At 36.1% G+C, this 26,672-nt stretch overlaps 1 protein-coding gene across 1 annotated transcript; it reads left to right on the plus strand.

Annotated features, from left to right (window-relative positions):
* Positions 1-80: 80 nt before the first annotated feature.
* On the plus strand, positions 81-26,182 carry LOC141812439 (enoyl-CoA hydratase 2, peroxisomal). The gene is made up of 11 exons (XM_074700428.1): positions 81-239; positions 327-349; positions 456-561; positions 3,140-3,210; positions 3,325-3,397; positions 5,408-5,447; positions 5,648-5,720; positions 5,794-5,944; positions 24,597-24,667; positions 25,564-25,737; positions 25,820-26,182. The coding sequence occupies exons 1-11, from the start codon at positions 171-173 to the stop codon at positions 25,902-25,904; spliced, it is 936 nt and encodes a 311-aa protein (XP_074556529.1). The 5' UTR covers positions 81-170; the 3' UTR covers positions 25,905-26,182.
* Positions 26,183-26,672: the final 490 nt, after the last annotated feature.

Raw genomic sequence — 26,672 nt, forward strand, 5'->3', positions numbered from 1 at the left:
CTTCCAAACAAGAAAAATATAAATACCTCCTTCCCCTTCCTTTCCCTCCCTTCCCCTTCCTTCCCCTTCCATTAATGAACCTTCCCTCATGTGGTTGCACTTGTCCAGCGAGCAGGACAGGAGTTGAAAATTGAGATCGATATTCTGTCGCTCCTCGACCAGGCTGAGGCATGGTGATCTCGAATCCCTCGTCGTCCGCAATCGATCCCGAGCTGGTGATCTCCCACAGGTTCTCCGAGGTTATTCTCCGTCCTGCTCTGATGCCCTTCGGTTCTGCCCTTTGTTTCTTCCCTTTTTTTTATTTCGTTTTCCTTTATTTCTCGCAGACGTCGTTTTGCTATACAGAAAGGTTAGTTCCGGAAGCTCTCAGATTCTTTGCCTCCTTCACGCTTCATGAAATCCGTTCATTTCATTTCGTTTGACTTTCTTCCTCGTCTGTTTGTTCTTGTTAACAGAGATGTAGCGCTCTACGCTCTAGGCATCGGAACTTGTTCTGGAGACGCGGTGGACGAGAAGGAACTCATCTATGTTTACCATAAAAATGGGCAAAAGTTCATCAAGGTCAAAAATTGCGCGCGCGCACACACACTAATCCAATTATATTTTCAATTTTGTGCCTTTTAGTTTAATTCACAAGTTCTTCGCCTTGTCTATTTTTTCCTTAAAAAGTCCTATTAATTGTTTTTCTCTTCTCTGTGAATATGCTAATTATTAGGTGTATAACCTTTGGTAATGAACTTCCTAAGGAAAAAAGTCAAATTGCCTTGTTATGATACCTTCTTGATTCGTAATGATATATTATTACACTATGTGACCACTCCTATGAATGTAACTTTCTCCTTGTGTCTTATGCTTCAGTGTACTATTGCAAAGTATTATTTTTCTTAGTTGTTACCAGAGCTGTAGGTTTTCCTCATAATGTTCTAGTCCATCTAACATCAAGGAAGAGACCATAGCATGATGTATATCATGACTTCCCTCCCCATCTCTCTACTTTATCATCGCACAAAATTTCTTTCTGTTCCATGTCTCAACTCATTGACTATCTCCGCTTAGTATTGACTATGGTGCAATCGAGAACAATAGTTGTGTCTTCATGATCTCTCGTTATCTCCTCCACTCTTCAAACTTATCTTGTCGAGCTTGCTTTGGCATGCCCTCATGATCCTTTCACCCACTACCTAGCAATACTCATCGATGTCCTATTTACTCTTGTTTCCTTTGAAATATGATAAATTAAAATGATCGACTTATAAGAAAGACAAAAAGTTGAGGGAAGTGACAAATTTTTTTTCTTGGACAAATATGCATAGAGAAATAATTTTCTAAACAATTGCTAATGGTATGAATTGGTTGTTAGTGAATTAGAAATCAACTTATAGCAATCGATGATCTTGAAATGTGTGGTTTCTTCCCTTAAGGCTTATTTCACCCTTACCAATTGTGTGCAATTTGGGTCTTGTGAATTTGGATTAACTCCCCTTTTATGAGTTGCACTGCCAAAGAAAAGCCAACAAGGAGGAAGAAGAACCTTGGTATGAGGAAAGGATTTGAAGTGAGTATGTTTAGCCCACTCCTAAATCTTGTATAAACTAGTCTTTAACCCCTAGTTTGATCATGTCTCATGTTGCACCCAACCAAGTTTTATATATGCCCTTGGATTACTTGGACAATCCATATTACACTATACAAGGTACTAGTTCACTCACAACCATTGAGTCATACCGCTTGAGTTGAAATGAAACTATTGACATGTGCGACCTAGAAGTCAATTTGTCGCCCCACATTGTGGCCTAGGTGATGTGTGTCGTTCCACATGACAATAAATTAAATACCATCTTATTGCATCTTGCAATGATGTGAATTGCAAAGCAATCAAACAAATAGCCACATTGCACCTCATACACACCATGTAAGCCTCATTTACCATGTGTGTTTGTGTGTGCCACATTAGTGCTGATTGCATGTGTGACTTGTGACCGTGTAACGCTGTGTTACACCACACTACATATGTAAGTTGCACATGAACTCTCATGTGTTCACATGATCTCATGGTGTGCAAAGCACATGGTGCTTAATTGTAACCTTTTTCAAGATATATATTTTTATATTAAAATGCCTCTTTCTCTTAATTGTAACCTCAAGATATATATTTTTATATTAAAATGCCTCTTTCTCTCTCTAAAATTTGTGCTTGAGTTTTCCATGAGTTCTAAAAGTTTTTTTTCTTCCTTCTCCATGTTTTGAAAGGCCTTTTGGGTCAAGAAAGATGGGCATTCAAATTCATACCTTGAAAAATCTCTCCTCTCTTTATATCATAAGAAAATAGTGGAAAGATGATTCATTTGCTAACTTATCCATTGCTCCTAATTTGTCCTTTAACTCATCCGTCCAAGAAAGGAGCTCTTAACTCATAATCTCTCCCCAATCTAATGGCTTGAAAATTAAAATTCCCAGCCCACAAGGGTTGACCTTCACATGTTTAAGTAGTGAGTTATGCTGCCTAGCATGACCGATGCACATCGTTCTTCTCCTGCTCCAAGATACGACTGTCGTCCATACCGACACATACATATACCTCACAGTTCTACTCCTCTTCTTTTTCTTTCTCCTCAAAATTGTTTCATTTAGACAAAGTCATGATCGAGAATCAAAATTTGGGGACAAGGGGGTAGCAAAGAATCGCTAGTGCTAAGTTGATGAAGACATTCTTGGAGGTGTAACTGTGGAGAATTGAGGGAGGTGGAGCCATGGAGAACCGGGGGAGGTAGAGCTGTGGAGGAAAGTGAACAACAATGGTGAGTAGCTAACTCATGAGAGTGGAGTAGCGGTGATCGGGGGATCACATTACATGGCAGAGCCATGATGGTGAATTTGCCTTTTCTCGATCACACTAATTATATGTAATATAATAATTAATTACATATAGACATAGTTTTATATATGTAGCTATATATCCATTAATTGATAGTAACTATATATACAATCAATGTTAATAACAATTTTGTTACTTCAATATCATCCTGGATCTACTTTTATTTTTACCTTGAGAAATTTACTTCATAACTGCCATGAGCTATGTTTGTTATGGCTTAAGTTAATAACTTTATTAGATCAATGTTTAAATATTGTGCTGCAGGTTTTTCCTACCTTTGCTGCTCTGTTTCCCTTTGCTAGAGGTCTTGGACTTGAAGGAATTCATGGACTGCAGTGAGTAATTATTATGTACAATAATTCTTTGGTAGCATTATAGTTCTGCCTTTTAGCATCTATGCAAATATCCTCAATTTTTGGTTCATAAGATAAATGTTGCACTCTCTACAGATATGATCCTAGGCTTCTGTTGCATGGTCAACAGTATATAGAAATCTACCGGCCCCTTCCTTCAAATAGCTGCGTAAGATTTTTGTCAATATTATACCTTCTTTTTGTAATTCTTTCCTTCAAGTAACTTTTTGTAATTCTTTCCTTCAAGTAACGGCAAAATTGCTTGCACAATGGTACATTTTCCTTTTAATGCTTTTGTTCATATAGCTGTATAGGATTTTGGAACAAGGGTGTACCTTTTCCTATAATGCAGTCCCTCAAATAGCTTTGTAAGATGTTTTTGTCATGATGGTACTTTTTCTTGTGATTGTGCTAGAGCCTTGAGGGCACAAGTTGTAGGGTTGTAAATGAGCCAAGTTGAATCAAGTTTTGTGTTGTTCAAGATGGATTGATAAGATAATTGAGCTAAGCTAAAGTGACCCTAAAATTAACCAAGATGTTGAAATAGATGTTCAGGCTGTACTTGTTTTCTTTTTTTGAGCTTGAGCTTAGTTCGAGCTTAACTTGAGCTTGGTTTTTTAGATGTTATCAAACTCTTAATTTGACATTGTTTGAAACTTTTACATTCTTATGCTTGTTTGGTTGGCCAGTGAGTATCTAAAGTTGTTTTTTTTAAGAGCTTCTTTGTTATTTATAGTTCTATTTATAAAGTTGATAGGAGCTTTGTTAATTAACATGATTCACAAGCTTCGTTCGTGGACCTTGTTTACAAATAATTCACAATCTCTATTCACCAACATTAATGACTTGAACACATATGTGTTTAACCTTTTTCATTTAGTTTAATGAGTTGGTCATATTTGAATATTTAATTGACCTTGCATATATTTAATCAATATAAATAAGCTTTTACCTAGTTGAACACTAAATTTGCTTACGAACGTTTAGTTCATTTTCAACCCTACAAGTTATTCCTTAGTATTTTATTGTGGGCAACTCTAATTTGTATCATCTTTTTTGAGTGGTAAGCAATTATTCTTCCATCCTTTTTGGAAATGCAATGCAATTTTGGGTAAAATTTTGAATTTTGTGCAGTGTTAAAATGTATTATTCTTTTAGATTAGTCTCGCTGAGAGTAAATTCTTCTTTTAAACAAACTAATTTGGCACCCAAGTCTATGGAGACATTTGAGCCTTGTTACTTGAGGATACGAAAAAATAGTTAGATAGATAGATAAATAGGTGAATATTACTAAATATGTTTTCCAAATTCATTTCTAAATGAGTTGGTCATTTCACAAGAGAAATCTCTTGTAAGCTTTATATGTTTCTTAAATACTTATCAATAACAAACACAATGTTGTGTTGTCTCTTCTCTAGGATCTATTACCATGTCACAAGGAGAGAACCACAACTTTCTAGAGTTCAGATAGATAGACTATTTTATTGTTGATATAGAGTTATAATTCATGTATTATAGCCCTTAAACATACTAATTATATCCAAACATAGGACTAGGAATAAAAATAGACATACCTTAAGATTACATCTAATATTTTTAGCTAACACTCCTCAAACTTGAGCATATATATTATCAATGTCAAGCTTATTACATAAACTAGATTAAAAAAAATATAAAATTCGCTAAGACATTTAACGACCATAAATTAGTTTATGATAGTGGAGAGAAGAGAGAGAAAATTAGGGTTTATGATTGTGGACCAGAACTGCACCACCAGAAATAAATTGCCACCTCTTCCTTATGGGATTAGGAAGAAAAACTTTGCCCAAGAGAGGAACCCACTTTAAGACCAAGTTGAGAGATGGATATTATTTTGTTTTAGTATAGAGTCTCTCATGTATTTATGCCCTTAGACATAACTAATTCTATCTAATACTTGGGCACGGCACTATGTATGCCTTGGATTTGATTATATTTAATATTTTTATCTATACATTTGGCATGTTCTTTCCTTGAGATATCCTATTTATGCCTTTTCAAATAACTGAACCTCATTTATATTAAAAGTTCAAGAACATTGTTTAGGTTTCTATGTTCGTTTCCAAGTTGTTTGAGTAATCCATTATGTTTGAATTAATTTGCTTAATTAATACTGTAATTTACACTGTATTTGCTCCAGATTCTCAACAAAGTCAAAGTTGCTGGCTTGCATGACAAAGGTCTGTTGTCCTCCATTTTTATTTCTATTCTATATACTGTTTTGTCTTCTTCAAATTGAAATTAGTCGACTTTAAGCAAAACTGTATTAATGTACCTGCCGACTTGTAGAAAAAGTGATCTTTTCCTTTATATCCATCTTTATTTCTATTGGATATTCTCTCTTGAAAAATTCGAACTTATTTAAATAAACCTGATACAGGAAAAGCAACTATAATTGAGATTGAAACTACAAGTTACATAAAAGAGTCTGGTGAAGTGCTGTGCATGAACAGGTCAGTGGCCTATATTGTATGTGCTAACATGTCGATACTTTATAACTAAATCTTCACTTGCTTATTTTTGTAGGAGTTCAATATACTTGCGTGGTTCTGGAGGTTTTTCAAGCGCATCACAGCCATATTCGTACAAAACCTATTCAGATAGTCAGCCCTCTCGATTTTCAATTCCTAAACATCAGCCTACTGCAATTTTTGAAGAAACAACCCAACTATCTCAGGTTGCTTTTCTTTGAAGTCCCATATAGATTCTTTATATTTCAAGGATAGTGATTTTTGTACTCTACTGTCATTTATTGGATATGCTGCTTATAGTTTCAACAGGCATTACTTACTGCATATTTCTTATTTCACTTTTGAAAGATCTCTTTTCTATATATTATGCATACTAAATTTCATTTTGTGCTTTTAGTTCTTATTTCTGTATTTTGTAATATTCTATATATATACTTTTGGGATTGCATGTTCCCTTCTATATAAATAATTCCTTGTGGAACATGAATTTAGATTACTTTGTGATTCCACATTCATATATTATTGCCATTGTTGCCTATGTTGTTTCATGCAAGGGTGTCAGATCGAGTCCAAGGGCAATGAGATCTTAGCTTTGGTCCAGTAGTAGTTGAGGAAGAGCCCTTCCCTCCATTGGAAGCCACTATCCCTGTGGTCTTGGTGAACCAAAGGGATGGGCTTATGCAGTTCTGTGGATGCAAATCGGATGGAGTAACCATTGCTTGTGAGACTCAATTTAAATAACTAGTGGCTTGTGGATTCTTAGTCATGATTTGAAGCATGATGTTAAGCTGGAGTGATGAACGGTGGAAGGGCCTCATAGGCCCCTGTGAATGTGAAGATGAGGTCAATGCCTTTAGACTCCAGTCATGATTTGAGGCATGATGTCGGATTGGAGTGATGATCAGCAGAAATGGTGGCGATGTCAACCTCTATAGTAGGAATGTTGTATGAAATTAATGCTTGTGGTGGTTCTAGGAGGTGGAAAAAGTGTTGGTTGTGATCATGAGAGAATTGGTCGACTTCCATGGTAGGTAGAGATCAGGAAGAAGGATGCATGCTTCTTATTGGAAAAAAGGGTTCTATATGTCTTGGTAATAAGCATTGAATTTGTTACCTTGAGTATTTGAGGTCGATAACAACATATTACGATCCAGAGACACAGGTATTGATGAGGCGGAGGGGTTGTTATTGAGGGAGTTGGCCAAGGTGGTTGTGGTGAGGAAGTTTATTGAAGAGGCAATTTATGAGGTGGCTATGGTGGAGAACGAGCGTTTGGACCAAGGAGTTCATAGAGTAGGAGGCGTAGACTATTGAGGAAGGAGGTGTGGATGTCAATGAGGGGGGATGTTAATGAAGACTATCGATGAGGCGACTAGATTGGAGAAGGGGTCCTATATTGAGGAATTTGTTGAGTTGAACGAGGAGTAGGTGGAGGTAGGTGAGACTAGTGAGGAGGCACATGCATTGTTAAGGTGAAGAAGTTTGTCAAGGTGATGAGAGAGATGGGTTGTGGGGTGGGTGGATTAAGGTTAACCATCTTAGATGGCTTATGGGATGTATTTGTTGTGTGGCACATGATTGACAAGCACACATTGAACGAATGTGCAACAACAAATAACATGCATGGCATGTTTTAGAGCATCTAAGAAAATGTCAAAATCAATAATGATATTTTTCAAAATGCCCCTTATTATTAACTTTCTCAAAATGTCCCCTTAAGCTTATTAGTATGTCAAAACATCCTCCAAGATTTCCATTTTGCTATCAAAATGGCTATATTTAAGACCAAAATACATATTTTACCATTCTAAATTATTACCTAAATTACTCGTTTGTTAATGGAGCAGGGAGATTTTGACAACAAAATGGAAACCAGTGCTTTGCCATTAATTAAAACCTGAGGGCATTTTGCAAAATCTATTAAACATTGAGGCATTTTTGATAAGTACCTCAAATATAATCTCCTTATCCATTAGTTATTTGATACATTTTAAACTTTGTTTCGCTATTATCTTATCAATCTTGATTGGTTTTCTATGTATATGTTGGGTTGTGTTCTTGGGGTTATTCTATGCAATTATAGAAGAGTTGTTCAAATTGTACATAGACCAATCGAGGCACTAGAAAGTCTGCATATTTTTTTCTAACCTTTACTGGATAGATTGTTCACTTTAATTTGCCTATCTCACCACTCTAGCTTTCTTTTCTATGTTTATGATTTTGTCATGTACTTGAGGTTATTCTTAGATAGATCAATCAAAGCACTAAAAATCATTATATATTTTCTCTACTCTTTTCTCATTACATTATTTTTACTTCAATCTGCCTATCTCATTATTCTAGGTTGCTTCTCCAGATTTATTTTTTGATGAGTTCTTGAGGTTACTTTTATTAAAACCAAAGAGTTGTACAGTTGTGATCCCTGCAGTAGTTGAATTTCAAGTATTGCCACAAGGCTCAATTAATGGACTCATTTCCTACTTGCTAAACTAAATAAGAACACTACAAAATGCTAGTAAGTTTCAACTAATAAAATTTGTAATATGACAACAAAGGCTTTGACAACATCTTTTGTGTTGTGGTTTTTGGGTTTTTAGTCCTTGGTCCAGTAATTCTAAGTTCATTAGGTGTACACCTTTGTCTAATGGTGGATTTGGTTCACTGAAATTCACTAAAAATTCCAGCGGAACAACTATTCTAATGTTTGGTTACAAAATAAAGTTAGAATATCAATTCTATTTCTTGATCATGCTTCCTAGCTATTTTATAATATTTTCCAAGTTCCTAATTCTACTTTTTTCTATTCTCCAAATTATTTATATTCCCAGTCTCTCGAAACCAGCAATACAAACCGTTTCGCTGAAGAATTGACACAAAATGGCACCAATACCCCTTCCTCTCAAACTTCTTCTTCTCCATCTCAAAACACCACCACCACTTCATCTCAAAATCATACTTCTGCTTCTTCTCTATCTCGAGCCATTTATCTCTATCTCAAGCTTCTTCTCCTCTTGAGCATGACCAGGTCCTCCAGCTTCTCCAGTTAAGTCATAGGGATTACCTCTTTTAGCTCTTTTTCTTCTCTTTATTCCTTCCTCTTATTCAAGGTCTTGTTCTTATTGACTTGTTCCTTAGATTTAGGGGCACTGACACCTATCTCGGCATGTCCACATGACACTGAGATTATATGTCTATATCTCTCTAGTTAGGGATGGATACCTCACTCAGCTCAGAATGATAAATTAAACTTTGCATATATGTACTCTATTTAATTCTCCTAATAGGACAAATAAAGTGGTCAAGTGGGCTAAGTATATTTGATAGGCCAATTGTGCTAGACAGCCTGGGTGAGTTAGACTCAGCAAGCCAGGCGGGACTGGACTGAGTTGGATTGAGTGGATTGAGCGAGCCATAGGGGCATCAAATAGGTCATAGCTTGATGGACCAAGCGAATTGGGTGTGTTGTATGGGCAAACAAGATCCTACAGGCCGAGCAGAGTGTATTAATTGAGCACGCCAAGCAGATCACACACTGATCATTCCTACTAAATGGGTCTTACAGATTAAACCTATCAATCAAGTGGCCAGAGCGAGTTGAGTGGGCTAAGCAACTCATGCAGATCTAATGAGCTGGTTTGCTAGACCTACTTAAGTCATTGTGTTTTACTTAGCATCAAGGTTTAAAATACTGAGCCGTGCTGAGGTTTTAGTCCCAGATCGAAACGATATAGTTTTGGTACCGTATCGTATTTTGTCGATATAGTTTCAGTATTTTTAAAATATAAAATATATTAATTAAAAATAAAAAAATTAATCTAAATTTTTAAAAATAAAAAATAAAATATTTTTTAAAAAAATAATAGGATAATTTTATGAAACTTTAATTAAGTCTATTTAAATTATTCCAACTATAGATAGAAGTTGATTAAAATTATTAACCTAAGTTATTATTAAAACATAAGTTTAAAAAATCGATCTTTATTGTTCCGCGTGATCGGGGTCCGCGCAACCCGCGCGACATCTTAGGAGGCGTTGTTGGACTCGAGCTACGTCTCTGGCGGCGTGGTCGGGCCTGAGCCACGCCTCTGGTGGCGTAGCCAGGCCTGTGCGACACCTTCGGACCGCACTCCGACCGGAATCGCTAGTGCCGGTGCTGGTCCGTTTGTAGAACGAGAAATTTTACCGGTATTAAGCGAAACAGTTCAAGATTTCAATCCTTGCTTAACACGGATAGTTGTTATTGTGTTGATTTATTTATTGTTTATCACTTTCAATAATTCTATAAACCAAATAAAAGAATGAAAATGTTCCTCCAATTCCATTCCTCAAAGTAAACTAAAGAATATTCTGATTCCATTATCTCGGAATAACTTCTATTCCATATCAATTCCATTATGTGAACCAAAGGTATTAAGTGACATGGTGTAGAATTTTAGGGGTATGAAAAAGAATGCATTGATCAGATAATATATAAAGACTCTGATAAAACTATCCCAAATCTTGGACTTTCAAGTAGAGGCTAAATTCACTATACTAATAACCCTATTAATCAAAATTCTAACGTTACTCTTCCAGCAAGTGCATAAATACTATCTATGTCCAACTTATTTTATAAATTAGACAAATTCTTATAAATGAAGATAGAGTAGGAACACTAATAGTGAAACAAAAACAAAACTTGTACGTATGCATAACAAAATTGGAGATGGTGGAGCACACAATCAATGTTCAATCTCAAATCATCATGTTGACAAAGAGAGACAGATGATAAAGAGAGAAAAAAATGAACTAAATAAGAATAAAAATAACCCCAAAACTAATTCCTTGAGTATGCTTCTCCCTCGAGCAGCAATTATGTCTGGATGCAATAAATGAAGGAAAAGGAAAATACTTGAGGCTTGTACAGAAAACATAGATCAGTTGATAGGTAGAGTAGCTTGGCACTTTGCTACATTTAGCAATATGATAATAAATATTTTCTCTGTTCTGATTTTTACAGGAGATAGAGAACACCGCTCATCCCTTTGCTATATTTAACATGAGAATAGTACATTTTCATTGTTCAGGTCTTTATTGATGTTTAGGTGGCATATGTGCTACACACAAAGGAAATAGAATGGAGATAAGATCGTAGTTGGGTTCTTCCTATAGGACATACGACAGCTCAAAATTGACTAAATAAATGAGAAGGAAACACTTGATAAAGGTCTTATGGTTGATGTGGCTCATCAACATGTGAACATAACACTATAATACTTCAGAAGAGGACAATAAATATGAAGCAGCAAAAGAAAAAAGAAAGATGTACTGAAAAAAGAAAAAGAGATCACCTAATGACGGAAGAACGTGCTAGGGTCGAAAATCTAGTACAAATCTATTAGATGGAGAAGATAATGAGCTCAATAATGACATATATACAAGAAACACACTGCTAATTGCAAAGGTCAAAATGGAAGTTATAGACCTTTGTTGTGCCTTCCTCTCCTCCACAATGTTTTTAAGCATGGTGTCGGGGAATTGAGAAGAAAGAGATAGGCACTATAACACATTGGTTTGCCAGACCACATCGCTGCTGGTGTCAAAAGGTTCTGCAAGAATTCAATCTGGAAGAAAGAAGACAGGGCACACTGGTAGAGAAGTCTTCGGCAGATTCACTTCTTGCATGTTGTAGAAAAGAAATTCATATAGTCTTGCATGGAGGTTAGAGGTCGAGGCCCTCATGGCTTGGGGATGTGGTTGGGTGACTTGTGATCCTCTGCTCTCAGTTCTTCTAGGTTCTTACCATTTTGCAAGTTGTGATGGTTCGCTGGGGAAGATGTCGCAAACATCTGGCATTAGTGGTCTCCAGGATATCGAGGTGCTGATCTAGAGAAGGATAGAACCTCTCCCTGGATGGATATCTGGAAGGAGGTCGCACTTGGTGTTTTGAGTTAATGTAGTAGGACTCAAAATCAAGGTGTGTGGGTTTCTGTTGACATTCTTCTATGCTTGCTGTGTTGTGGCTGGAAACAAGCAAAGGAAGAGAGATGAGGAGGAGGTTAGTGGATACCTCTTATTGAAAATCCTAAACTTAGGAGGGGGCTTTTGATGGGGATAGGATAAAATATTTATTGCATGTTATTAATGAGATAACCATTACATGGGCATATATACTCATGATAACATCCTAAATAAAAAACTGTTAATGGGGGACTAAGCCTCCCAGAACAACAACTCTATTAATCTCACCTCTAACATATATGACTTGATGGACTAAAGGTAAACAACACAGATGGTTTCCAACTATAGAAACATATGATACCTCAGAACACTCAGAAACATTGGAAACTTAACCGTATTATATTTTGTAGATAATATACATTTCCTCATCTTGGGGAAACCCTTGCTACATTAATATGGAGTCTTACACCTACATTTAGGAGTTGTATTGTTTTATCAACTATCCAGTACTGAAGAGTTTAACAGTCACTACAAGAATAATACTCTTTAAGGGCACACATAAACACCTTTATAGTATACTTTTAGTTTAGTATACTTTTAGTGACATTAAAGTTGTGGTGACATCACTGATAAATTCCCTATAAAGTGATGTCGTCTTAGGCCCTCTGGCATTCTTGATATTTTTGTATCGTCATTATAAAATATTAATGCTAACTTTGAAAGTATCTCAATTTAGGGTAGGGATGACAATGAGTCGGGTTTGGGTTGGAGTTTATATCCTCTGTTCTCATCCCCATTTATTATATTCATCTCTATCCCCATTGTGTATTCAACTTTTATCCCCATCCCCATACCCATCGGAGGATGGATATCCATCCTCATCCCCATATTAGAGGATCGGATATCATTTATACTAATAATTTTCTTCATTCCATCTAACTACCATCATTCAACAAAAGTATATTAGAATTAATATCATATAAACAAACATAATTCAACAAAAACAGAAGAAACATCTATAGGCTAGATGAGAGAAGTCGAGAAGAAGAAAATCAAATTTATTTTCTTATTTTATCTTTAATTGGTTGTCGGTGAAATGAAAGAAAAAAATAGTTTGTGGATATATATATATATATTATTTAATTGGTTATTCGGGTTAGATATGGATAATTTCACTAGACCCACCCCCATACCCATATCCGAAAGTCTCCATGCTCGATTACCCAATTATTTAATCGGGTCAAAAAAATCCATCCATACCTTCCTCCATTTGGGTTGGATATCGGATCCTCCATTGGATTCAGAGGAAATTGTCATCCCTAATTTAGGGATATAATGACAATCTGAAATGTCAAAAAAGAATCATGTTTCAAGGACATTTATGTTTGCCTTATTATTTTTGTAATAAGGACAAATTTAAATGTCACCTAAACTCATTTATATTGACAATTATAAGTATCTTATATTTTTATATAAGGACAATAAAAGTTGTCAGTAATGATAATTTATAAGGTTATTTTAAAATATCACTTTAACTAATCTATAATGACATCAATAAATATCATTTATAATAATTTATAATGGCATTAAAAATTATCACTGATATTTATTTAGAATATATAATCTTAATTTAAATTTTACATATCATCATAATTCATCCACCATATAGAATAGAAATTCACTCATTTCAAAATACAATTTAAAGTGCTAATAGATAGTTTTTATTTATCTAACAATCATTTGAGTCAAATTTACAAAAGCAATACTAATGATAAGTCTTTTACATCTAAAATTAACTATACACTAATAAAATACACTCAAAACATTAAGTTGTAGAACTAACAAAGTCTTACAAAATAAAAATTCAACTAAATCATCATATTGTAAGCAAAATCCATGCACCGTCACCTACAAATACAATGCATATATTTGTATAAGTAAAATAAAATAATAAAAATATAGAGTTAATAAAAATAATTTAAAAGATTACCTATCATTATAGTCGTCAAGTTGGGTTAGGCCCGCCGGGTTGGCCCACCCCGCCAAGTAATTTAGGGGGGTTGGGTTGAAATTTTATTAACCCATTTTAAGATGGGTTCAGATGGGTTGGCCCGCCTAGGTCCGCGACCTGCGTGGGTTGAGAAAGTTTATTTATTTATTTTAAATTTTAAAATTAAAGTAGAAAATTCAATGAATTAGTAGGTTTGATCCATTTAAATTACAATTCAAGATTAAAAATTATAATTCAAACTTAAAATTTTCAACTTAGTTCATTTAAATTATAATTTCAATTTAAAATTTTTAATTTTTAAAATATTTTTTTATTTTTTAACAGGCCCGCGGGTTGGCCCACCTAACCCGCGGCCCGCCTTAAGTTGGGTTGGGTTGGAGATTTCTCAACCCGCCAAGTTAGTGGGTTGGCCCGCCCCGCCCCGCCATATGATGGGTCCGTCATGGGTTGGCCCGCTCCGCCATGGGTTAGCCCGTTTGATAGCTCTACCTATCATACCAAATGAGAAACAAATAAAGTATTATTTCATATGTACCTAATAGTAGTATTCGTTTACTGTCAACTGCAAATACATTTCATATTTGTTTAAAATTTTAATAGCACGATAAGTATAAAAAATTAATAATATTTCACTAAAAATTTAAAATCATACCAGATGATAAGGCCAAACTATCATTCCTATGTATTCTCAAACCTCTGTAAAAGATTATAAGGTCTAACTAAACTATCATTCCTATGTATCCTCAAATCTCTGTAAAAGATCATAAGGTCTAACTAACTCTCTTCTGGTTCTAGGACAACTTGTACTTATACCTCACACCAATTTGGTCCTAGTGTTTGTCTCCCTACTATAATATTTGGATCTATGCTCCACAATATTTGTCAAATCAAATATATTTTGATCAAGACAGGACATCCAATTTATATGAAAGTTCAAAAGAGAGCAAAAGTTTAAAGGTGTGTGGAACAGATAATAAAAAAGAAATTAAACAAACCTTACCCTAAATATGGACGAGGTGGAATATAAGGTTTAAAATATCGAGCCGTACCGGAGTTTCGGTTCCGGACCGGAACGATACAGTTTCGGTACCATATCGTACCGTGCCGGTATAGTTTCGGTATTTTTAAAATATATAATATATTAACTAAAATAAAAAATTTAATCTAAATATTTAAAAATAAAAAATAAAAAAAATAATAAACTAATTTTATGGATTTTATTAAAGCCTATTTAAATTATCCCGAACTATAGCTAGGAGTTGATTATTAAAATTTAATTAAACCCTAAGTTTAAAAAAAAAATTCAAAAATCGATCGCACTGCAGCACGCGGACCGCGCGCGGAGGCCACTCCCGGCTCCGAGCGCCTCCTCTGGCGGCGTCATCGAGCCCGGGCGATCGCCTTCGGTGGCGCCGCCGCGCCCAGGCGACGCCTCCGGGCGGTGTTTTCATGCGCCAGGCGACACCCGCGGTGCCGGGCGACGCCTGCCGGTGCCGATGCGCCCAGGCGACGGAGGCGTCGCCGCGCCCAGGCGACACCTCCGGCAGTGTTTTAATCCGGAACCATGCCGGTGATGTGCCGGTGCCGATACCTCGGAAAAAAATTCATCCGTATCGCGCGATAACTCGGTTTAATCCTTGTTCCTATGTATTCTCAAACCTCTGTAAAAGATTATAAGGTCTAACTAAACTATCATTCCTATGTATCCTCAAATCTCTGTAAAAGATCATAAGGTCTAACTAACTCTCTTCTGGTTCTAGGACAACTTGTACTGATACCTCACACCATATGAAAATCTTATTGGTAATTTTGCCTACACACTTTAAGTGAAGCAAGCAAATAATGAATGTAAGTTTTAAGAATTTCTTGCATCCTTGATATAATTCTTTTTATGAATCATCAATTAACTTATAGAATTTCTCAGCCTCTCCAGTAGGAATCTTCTTATCATTTTGAAATTCTAATGTACTAATTATACTATCATTGTGCCATGGAATCCCAAATGCCTCATGAATTAAATTTTGCATATCATCTGCATCCTTTTGAGATGGAATAAAAATAGAATTTGAAGGTGCACTATATGCTATCTCTCCATGAGCTATCCAGTATAACCTTTGATAAATACATCAACCGTCCAATGATCATATGCAACCTCTCTCGAAACACATATACTAATCTTACACCATACACAAGGACTTAAAATCATTCCATTTATGTTTGCATTAGAAAATGCAAAATGTAAGAAATTCTCAACTCCATTTTTGTACTCAGTTTATATCGGTAAAACATCCAACTCTTATCCATAATAATTCTACAAAACAATAAGTTTAACATATATATATTGTTAAACGAAATAACCAAAAGAATTCTCACTCTATATATCTTCTTTACATATGATGAGGTCTATTTATATACAAATTAGAAATCTTTCTAAGGAAAGAATCAATTAAGGAAACTATAATTGGGCTAATTGACAACTAACTAATTGAAGATATATTAACTAATATATACAGATAATACTCCCCCTCAAGTTGGCACATAAATATTAATCATGCTCAACTTATTACAAAGATAATTAATCCGGCTCCAATTAAAGCTTTTGTGAAGATGCCCCTTAGTTGTTCTTCAATCTTCACATATCCTGTAGTAATCAAGCCTTGTTGAATTTTTTCACGAACGAAATGACAATCAATTTTAATGTGCTTAGTTCGCTCATGAAACATGAGATTTGATGCAATGTGAATAACGGCTTAATTATCATAACATAGTTTTGTTAGTACTAAAATTTTAAGTCCTACTTCAGTCAACAACTGATATATCCACATTATCTCACATACAGATTGTGTCATTATCCTATATTCTAACTCTGCACTTGATCGCGACACAACATTCTATTTTTTTTACTCTTCCATGAGATTAAATTTTCTCTAACAAAAATACAATAACCTGAAGTAGACCTTCTATCCATTTTAGAACCTTCCCAATCTGTATCTGAAAAACATTCAATATGAGTGCTCCCATAATTTTTATATATCATACCCCATCCGGGTGTTCCCTTCAAGTAACACAAAATTTGCTTTAACGCTGCCTAATGATTAACTGTTGGAGATGACAAACTGACTAACAACACTAACCGAATATGCAATATATGGACGAGTCACAGTAAGATAATTTAACTTCCCAACCAACTTTCGATTCTCTCAGGATATTCAAATAGTTCCATCTTCTGTGAGGTGCATGTTCTGAGTGATTGGAGTACTATAAGGTTTTGCTTCTAATTTTTTCATCTCAGTCAATAGGTCGAGAATATATTTTCTCTGAAATAGAAATATACCTTTTTTGCTCCTTATAACTTCAACACCTAAGAAATATTTTAGCATTCCTAAGTCTTTTGTATGAAATTGAGTTAAAAATGAAGGATTTAAGAGATGAAATTTCCGTAGTATCACTTCCAATGATAATAATATCAACATACACAACTAACAGAATGATATCAACTCTTAACTGCTTGTAGAACACAGAATGATCGGACTTACTTTTCATCATACCAAATTTTTCAATAACTTGACTAAACTTTCCAAACCAAGTATGAGGACTCTATTTCAAACCATATAAAGATTTTCAAAATGACAAACTCGTCCTATCTCCCCCTGAGCAACAAAACCAGGAGATTGTTCCATATACACCTCTTCCTGAAGATCACCATGAAGAAAACATTCTTGATATCAAGTTGATGTAAAAGTCAATGTTGAGTAGCAGCCAGTGAATAAATAATTGAACAAATATCAACTCTGCAATAGGAGAAAAAGTATCAGAATAATCCACACCATAGATCTGAACATAGCCCTTAGCAACAAGACGGGATTTTAATCTGGCAAATGACCAATCTGGATTGACTTTAACTGTGAATACCCATTTGCATCCAATAACCCGTTTACCTAAAGGTAGATCAACCAAGTCCCCAGTGTCATTGTCATCCAAAGCTTTCATTTCCTCTATCATTGCCTCTTTCCAACTAGGATGAGATATGACCTCACGGATATTTTTAGGAATAGAAATAGAGTCAAGTGACGCAATAAAAGAGCAAGAAAAAGATGTCAAAACGTTATAAGAAATAAAAGAAGAAATAGGATAAATACACAGGCGTTTACCTTTATATAACGCAATAGGAAGATCATCACTCGGAGTTGGATCTGATGACGAAGTAGTAGGTGCATAACATAAATCAAGAGCTTGACACCTGCAGTATACTTGAATAATAGGAGGCTTGTCAAGAGTCGGTTTCGAGACAGGTGTAGAGGATGTGATAGAATATACCAATAAATTATCATCTTCCTTTTGAGAAATTGGGATAAGTGAGGATGAGAAATAAGGTGTCTTCCATGAAGGTGACATCAATTAAGACAAGATATTTATTAATATTGGGATAATAATACCTATAACCTTTTTGAAGACGAGAATAATCAAGGAAAATACACTTCAAAGACTTGGGATCTAATTTAGTGACATGTGGATGAACATCCCGAACAAAACAAGTGCTATCAAATATTCTAGGATTAACAGGATACGACGACTTATTGGAAAACATAATTTTGTAAGGGATCTCACCATGAAGAACAGATGATGGCATGCGGTTAATGAGAAAATATACTGTAGAAACTGCATCTGCCCAAAAAGATTTGGGAACATTCATTTGAAATAAAAGGGCCTGTGCAGTCTCAAGAAGATGTCGGTTCTTACACTCAACCATACCATTTTAGGATGAAGTATCAACACAAGAGGTTTCATGAAGCATACCGTTCTAACTCATGTAAGATTGAAATAGACTGGACGTATATTCCTTGGCATTATCACTTCGTAAAGTGCAGATGGACATATTGAATTAAATTTTAATCTCGGCACAAAATGCACAAAATAGAGAAAATAATTCAAAATGATTTTTCATTAAATATAATCAGATTACACAAGAATAATCATCTACAAAAGTGACAAAATACCTAAAATCAAGCTTAAACAAAATAGGACAAGGACCCCAAATATCAGAATGAACTAACTCAAAAGAAATGATAACACGTTTATTTATTCTTGGACTTGAACTAAGACGGTGATGCTTTGCAAATTGACATGACTCACAATTTAATGAAGACACTCTACTATATTATGGGCAAAGCTTCTTCAGCAAAGGAAGAGATAGATAACCTAACCTACAATGAGCCTCGAAAGGAGAAGTTACACTCGAGCAAGCGAAGGATCTTGGAATAGATGAGTCAAGAATGTAGAGGCCTCCAGACTCATGTCTTTTACCAATAATCTTCTTCGTCAAAGGATCCTGAAATAAACAATGATTGGGAAAAAATGAGGTGCAACAGTTAAGATTACGAGTTAATTAACTAACAGAGAGCAAATTAAAAGATAAATTAGGTAAATGTAAGACCGAAGATAAAGAAATCAAAGGAGTAAGATTGATAGTGTCATACCCACAAACACAAGAGGGAGACCTATCAGTTAAAGTAACAATCGGAGTGTTAGATTTGAGTGAAAAAGTAGAAAAGAGACTAGAATTACCTGTCATTTGATCCGTGGTCCCGGAATCAATGACCCATTTAGAGGATGAGGAAACAAGACATGTGTTGTAGTTACTTGAATCAGCAATAACAGTGATAGAGGAAGATGCAGATTTGAGTGATTCCTGATATTGAGAAAACTTGGCAAATTCATCTGTACAGATAAGAGCTGATTTATCAGGGATATCATTAGTGGATGCAATATGAGCCAAGTGTTTTTGTTGATTTTTATACTGAAGCTTTCTGCACTCGAACTTTGTATGGCTCGGCTTACGACAATAGTTGCATATAATACCATTAGAATTCGGCGTTCGAGTTTCAATATCTTGTGAGCCTCCTCCTTTATTTCCACTGTGAATAGTTGATTTTTTTAGGCACATAATTAGTATTGCAACTCACCAAAGCACCACTAAGTGGAACAGGGGTAGTATTTTCTGTACGGAGAATGCGACTAAATACATCTTGTAAGGAGAAGACCTCAGAACTAGAGAGAATTTGTAATTTGGCAGATTCAAAGTCAGGAGATAAGCTAGCGAGGAAGCTCATGATAGTCATCTGCTCTCGTTGGCGTTGTTGAACCTTTACATCAGGACTAAAGGGCATCAACATATTAAGCTCTTCATATGTCTTCTTGAATGCCATAAAATAATTAATCAGTGGTTGATCTTGCTTTTTCACACGGTAAAAAACTTTGCAAATCCATACATACGGGAGATATTCCCTTTTTCATAATACAGAAATTCTAGATAAGCCATCAATTCTTTAACAAATTCACAGTGATTAATCAAACCAATTACCTTATTATCAATACAATTTCGAATATAAAGAAATAAGCGAGCATCCTCTCTCAGCCATGTCTACCTCGAATCATTTGAGGAGGGTCATCAGTCAAGTGCCTATTTTTGTCAATACTTCATAGGGAAAGACAAACAGTTTTACTCCAATCCAAATATTTTGAACTATTTAACTTGTAATCCGTGATTTTAGACATCACAAGCACAACATCCGTTAGAGCAGAAGATTTATTTTCAGTCATGAGATTTTATTCCAAAGTATGTGAAATAAGAGACAAAGGAAGGAGCACGGCTAAAAGAAGACCAATTTATCTACAGGAAGGTAGGTGCAATATCAGAAAATCACAGCCTTCGTGATCGCCAAGAACCGCGGTCTAAGGATGGTTTCGTTGTCCCTCAGATCGCAAGGTGGAAGATGTGTCGCCCTTCAGAGCCGCACCTGCGAGTGTCGGGGAGGACACGCGTGATCGCGTCCAAGGAAAAAACTCGAGGAATGAAGCGCCAACGAACGGAGGGAACGCAAGGAAGCTTCAAGGCGTCAAGTCGGTACACCAGCTTCGAGGCGAACGCAGGGAAGCGGGCGTTAGTTTGTCAACGACCGAAGCTGTTGTGATGTGATGAGCCAACTGCGGGAACAGCGACGACGGTGGTGGTCTGCGGTGTCAACGGCAGCTGTGGCAGGTCAGCAAGCGGTTGGTAGGGAACGGCTCGCAACAGGGACTGTGCCGGCGAGTTCGCTGCAAGCGTCTAGTAGAGCTTACCAGAAGAGATTGATTCGCTTGAACACCGATCGAACCAAAGGAAGACAGTACGGAACGAAGGAGGCTTCACAAAAGCATGAAATTCGAGGAAAAGGAGGCTTCGCAAATTAACATTGAGGCGGCAAAAGAAAAGAAAAATTAGGGTGAGAGAAAGGTATCGGCTTTGATACCATGTCAAACGAAATAACCAAAAGAATTCTCACTCCATATATCTTCTTTACATACGATGAGGTTTATTTATACAAACTAGGAATATTTCTAAGGAAAAAATCCAACTAAGGAAACTATAATTAGGCTAATTGACAATTAGCTAATTGAAGATATATTAACTAATATATACAAATAATATATATAATATACATGGGGAGTCGATGTGTGCTAACCGCAAGTGCATGGTCGTCATGTAGTAAAATTATCGTCCTCAGGAATAGTGGAGTTGAGTGTTAGTTTATGGGCAATGGAAGGTTATCTAAACAAATTAAAATTGAGAGAATTGTTGTGAAAGCAAATGCACTAAGAAAACGGAACTGAAAGACGGGGATAAAACTAGTTTTTTGAGACAATTCTAGGACTTTGGTTTCATCACGACGATCATTGTCAATGTAGTTGTGAATCTCTCTTTACTTCAATGCTAATCATGTTTGAAAGTGGTCTATCTTAAGGTACTTGATGCTCCCTTTCGAGAATACACCAGTGTATCTACTCTAACGCGGTTTTTACTTTTGTGGTAGTCGAACTAGGACAAACCCTTTACGCTCTGTGATAGCCAATAGTACCTTTGAGAGAATTTGAACTACTTTCATGAATAACCTTTCAAGTTTAGTTATTATAGGTCTAAGATCGAAGTTTGCCTTTTGGTTCTTCCTCCTCACTCTAAGATTTATGCTAATGTTCGTTAAGGCATATTAATGTGTTATGCATACTGACAACTAAATCAAGTATCAACATATAATGTGATAAAAGAGAATAACAAACATACTTTAATTATCAATTCAACATCGGTTACTTCATAATTCTAGAATTAAGGAGACTACTCCATCACGATGGAGAAACAAGTCAAAGATGTCATTAAAAGCATTCTACAACTCAAAATAAAGAGAAGTGCAAGAACTCAATTTGTAGATGTCGATGATGCCTTTGGATAATCTCCACATGCTTCTTGGCGATCGGAATCTCTGACTTCTTGGATCTCTTCGAAGACGACTCTCCTATCACTAGAACCCCGCGATTCCTTGAACCGGCGCCTCTTAGTTGATTTTATAGACTCCAAAAGTTATCAAAATATAATAGAAATTATTTTTTCGCGGAGCACCATCAACAAACCCTAGCCCCCACGGCAGTGGTAGACACCACGACCTTCCTGTGGTGGACTCTGTGTTGCTTCTCGTCGAATTTTCGAATGGAAAATAGTCGTGGCAGGTGCCACGACCTAATTGTGTTCCTTCCCGATAGCTCTGATTATTGCTCCGAGGCCAAGTCTTCATTCATGGATGATACATGATCGTGGCAAGTGTCACAGTCAAGCCATGTATTATGCTGACTTGTCATTCCAATGACTTTTTATCTCCAAATAAGCTCCAAAGTCATGATCTTCGTGTCCTATCATCAAATATCATAAAGAGCAATCACCCGAACTAAAAAAATAGAAATCAATATAAAAGATAAAAGTTAACTTAAATAAATCTCATGTATAACAATAAATGCATGTTAAATATAAACAAAAACATATGCATGATTTACACATATCAGGAGTATAAGAAAAAAATATATTAAAGATTAGTATTGTCATAGATTTTAAAACTTCTAAGTGCAAATTTGAAATTCTTTAAATTTACACAAATGATAAATTCAAAATTAAAATCTAAACATTGTGACAGATTGTTAAACTTTAAAATGCATGTAATACTAAATTTAACATAGCCTAAACATTATAAAAATCTAAACATCATAGTCATAACATGTGAAAGTGCAATCATTAGAAAATGATAAATTAAATCATAACACGGAAAAGACAGACTTATTTATCTCATTATCATCCTTGATCCTCTTTACTATTGATAATTTGCTAACCAAGATATATTAAGAAGGTTTGATCATAAAATCAATCTTATCAAAATGGGTCCAAGGGCAAACTAATCAAGAAGTTTAAAATTCTCTCTTAAACTAATTAATCTACAATTTTAATGTATTTATCTTCTCTATCCAGGTTCAGTAGACTATCCTTGCATTGCACTAAAGATGATTGTTGACATTACTAATTCTCCTACAGTGTCTTCTTAGAAACAGGAACAGAAACATGAATAGAGAGTGGAAATGCAATGCTTATTCTTCGTTTTTGAATTGTTTAAATCAAACAATGATTTATTTATATTGATCAACTTGTCCTTGGAGTATTGAATTGCAAGGCAACAGAGAGGACTCCCGACAGCAATGTGACAACAACTTGGTTAGGCAGTGAGCGTCAGCTACTCGTGAGGTGACTAGAGGCAGCCGTTTACGAGGCAGTGACGTGGCCTCATGCAAAATGGTCGCTGACCCCACGAGTGATCACCCTTGGGAGGCAGCGAGCAGTCGCGCCTGCAGCGACCGCATGTGAAACAACCACTACGGCGACACATGAGGCAACGGCCACCTCGCATGTGGCAATTCGCTGCCTCGTGAGGCAGTGGCCGCCTCGCGAGCGATTGTTGAAAATGCAAAGCTTATTCTTCATTCTGAATTGTTTAAATCAAATAATGATTTATTTATATTGATTAACTTGTCCTTGGAGTACTGAATTGCAAGGCAATAGAGAGAACTCCCGACGGCAATGCGACAGTAACCTGGCGAGGCAGTGAGCGTCGGTTGCTCGTGAAGCGGCTAGAGGCGGCCGCTTGCAAGGCAACAATGTGGCCTCACACAAAATGGTCGTTGACCTTGCGAGCGATCGCGCCTGCGAGGCAGCGAGCTACTACGCCTGCGGCGGTGGCACGTGAAACGGTTGTTGCAGCAGCACACAAGGCAACAACCGCCTCGCGTGCGGCAGTTCACTGCTTCATGAGGCAATGGCCGCCTCGTGAGCGGCCGTTCGCTACCTCGCGAGGCAACAGCCGCCTCTCTACCTCATCAACCGTGCCACTTCCTTGCCGGCCACGCTAGATTTGTTGTTGCTGAACAAGAACAACAGTAAACAGGAATAAACAAGTTTAAGGAATTTAGGATTACCTTGCGCATCGAAGAATTTTCTTGCTTGGAGATTGGAAAGGGAGATGAAACAAAAGAGAGAAAGTTTAGGTTTAAAAAAAATAGAATTAATATGTTTAACCAATTAATTAATCTATAAGTATAACTACATTTATTAAAATTGTCATTATAGATGGTCTAATATAACTTTCTATTTTTAAAATTAAGAGTTTTTAATAAATATCATTATAAAATATTTATAATCACATTTAAAAATAAATGTCCACAAAAAATGTCATGCTTGACATATTTTCTAGTCGCGAGTACAGCCATATCTTTTAGGATTTTATGCTTTTATAAAATCTATTTCCATTCATCACATATTCTCAAAACACTACAACATAAATTCCATGTTGTTTGGTATTTATATCCCTCATATATTTCCTTGTATCTCCTTGATCTTAATACTAAACTGGAGACTTGGACACTCAATTCTAAGCTGTGTCCCCGTTTCAGTGACTATACTCTGCCTTTTAGCTAGTTCCTAAGTGCTTCTCTGTTATAGTAACCATTAGATTTCACAGGAAAATTGCACTTATATAGTCCCTTTTATGATCCAATTGCAGGCTCTATTGTATAGGCTATCAGGCGATTATAATCCTCTTCATTCAGATCCGATGATTGCACAGGTGGCAGGGTAAGCAATTAAAATACGTTACCTTCTAGGTCTGGCATTATTATTATTTCTGTTTTTTTCTTCCTGTTTTCTTGTTTCCTCTTCGTGTGCAGAAAGTGGGCTAGCAGGCCACTTTGACCAACAAGTTAAAACACTCGATAAAGGTGGTACTTCCACTAGAGGAATGCTTCTCAACATAGTGACACCTTTGACATAAAGAAGATACCTTTGTTTATTCTTAAGAAGATTAAAATAATACCTTGTACCCGTGGGACCACTTTTTCCCATCATTGTCAAAATACCCCTTAGGATTTAATGTGGCAGACAAAAAAGCTGAACATCTTATTTATAGTATTTAGATTTTAAGTAAACATGAAATGGTTCAGTTGGGCACCAAAATTTATATTTCCACTTTAGCAAATTAAGAATAGTGGAATGCTACCTTAGGACTTGTATTCTCTTGTGGAACAGAAAGAAATAGTGATTAGAGTTGTTCTTCATTAGTTGTTTTACTTAGAGGGATTTGCCAACGCCTTTAAATGGAGCCCTCTCATTTGCTGTAGACATTTTGGATTTCTACCTCCCATTAGATGTTTTGTAAAGTGTTTCAAAATTCTTGGCTAAACATGTGCGAGAACAAATATAGAAGAATTCCTCTGTTACAATGAACATGTAAAAATTCGCTTTAACATGCAGCAGGTAGTTGATCATTTGGCGTAATGGGATTATACCTGGGGACCAAATTGTCTTACTCTTTTCCATTTTATTCTTTGTTTTTCCCATCTCAATCATCTTTGAGATTTTATTCTTTCGGTTGAGTAATTCTATTCCTCTGCAAAGTTCAATATTTTCCAAACTGCTGCTAATTAGCTACTGTCCTGGGGCTGTGTTGCAATTTTCTAATGTCAATCCACAAGGTTTGCACGCCCAATACTTCATGGTTTATGTACTCTTGGTTTTGCGGTGAGAGCCATCATAAGATCCTTTTGCGATGGGGAAGCAACAGCTGTTAAAAACATCTTTGGTCGTTTCCTTTTGCATGTATATCCTGGAGAAACTCTAGTTACAGAAATGTGGCTTGAAGGGTCGAGGTAAAGTCCATTGGTCCCTTTTTCATTTTGCTCATTTTTGTGCACATCAAACTTGAACCGCAAAATGAATTTGCATTTGCAGAGCTATTTATCAGACAAAGGTGAAGGAGCGAAATCGAGTTGTGCTCTCTGGTTATGTGCTACTGAAGCAGAACTCTTCCCTGTAAAATCTGTAAATGGTTGGTTGATGTTGAAAATTCCTTGCTCCTATTGAGCATCGGTGGATACACTTTGTCGAATGGTCTCGCACTATATCCTTTATCATCTGGTCTCATGGCAAGTACATTTGCTTTTCGTATTTATATTATTGTGCAAAAACTCAATGTTACTAGGTTATTTCAGGAACATCTCATTATGACCTTACAACATCTTTGCGAATGAATATAAGCTCAATCTCTATGTATACTGAATGATAGTGAAGAATTATATATTTTTCAATCTTTAATCATTATATTCTCTTCAATATCTAGGCTTTGAATGCAATGAATACTGAATGATAGATGAAGAAATTCTGGATATTGCAGAGGTCAAGAAAATAAAAACCCCAAGAAACGAATATGGTTAACTCTCTTTTCCTCCGCAACACAGGTCGGAGGTACGGTATGGCGAAGGTTCTACCATTGATGTACTCGGGTTCACACATCTTCCGCGGAGAGATTGCATTTTTGGGAAGTATGTGTTTTTCTCTCGTGTTAATCCGATCGATATATGGATTAAAGGCTCAGGGCAGGATGAGGGTTTAGTGGGAGCGTTAAGCATGCATTTCTGAAATTTAGGAAACTTTAGGGTTTAACCTCATCTCATCCATCTATGACTTCCCTCCAAAGAAATACAAAAAAGTCGATTTCTCTCAAATTCTCTCTGCCTTTGCTATAGTTTACATTCCTGTGTTGACCGAGGGACCATGAATCCTTAGCAACTCCATCCGATCTGAA

Source organism: Curcuma longa, chromosome 19 (genome assembly GCF_044706935.1).
Source record: "Curcuma longa cultivar G26 ecotype Majalengka, Jawa Barat chromosome 19, ITB_CL_G26_1.1, whole genome shotgun sequence".
In the NCBI taxonomy this organism is placed as follows: domain Eukaryota; kingdom Viridiplantae; phylum Streptophyta; class Magnoliopsida; order Zingiberales; family Zingiberaceae; genus Curcuma; species Curcuma longa.

What these genes read in the sequence shown, in the direction of transcription:
- LOC141812439 (XM_074700428.1), top strand. Translation starts at nt 171, where the DNA reads ATGGTGATCTCGAATCCCTCGTCGTCCGCAATCGATCCCGAGCTGGTG. An exon ending in GAAGTGCTGTGCATGAACAG is followed by an intron (nt 5,721 to 5,793) that starts GTCAGTGGCCTA and finishes TTATTTTTGTAG; the next exon opens with GAGTTCAATATACTTGCGTG. An exon ending in ATGTGGCTTGAAGGGTCGAG is followed by an intron (nt 25,738 to 25,819) that starts GTAAAGTCCATT and finishes TTGCATTTGCAG; the next exon opens with AGCTATTTATCAGACAAAGG.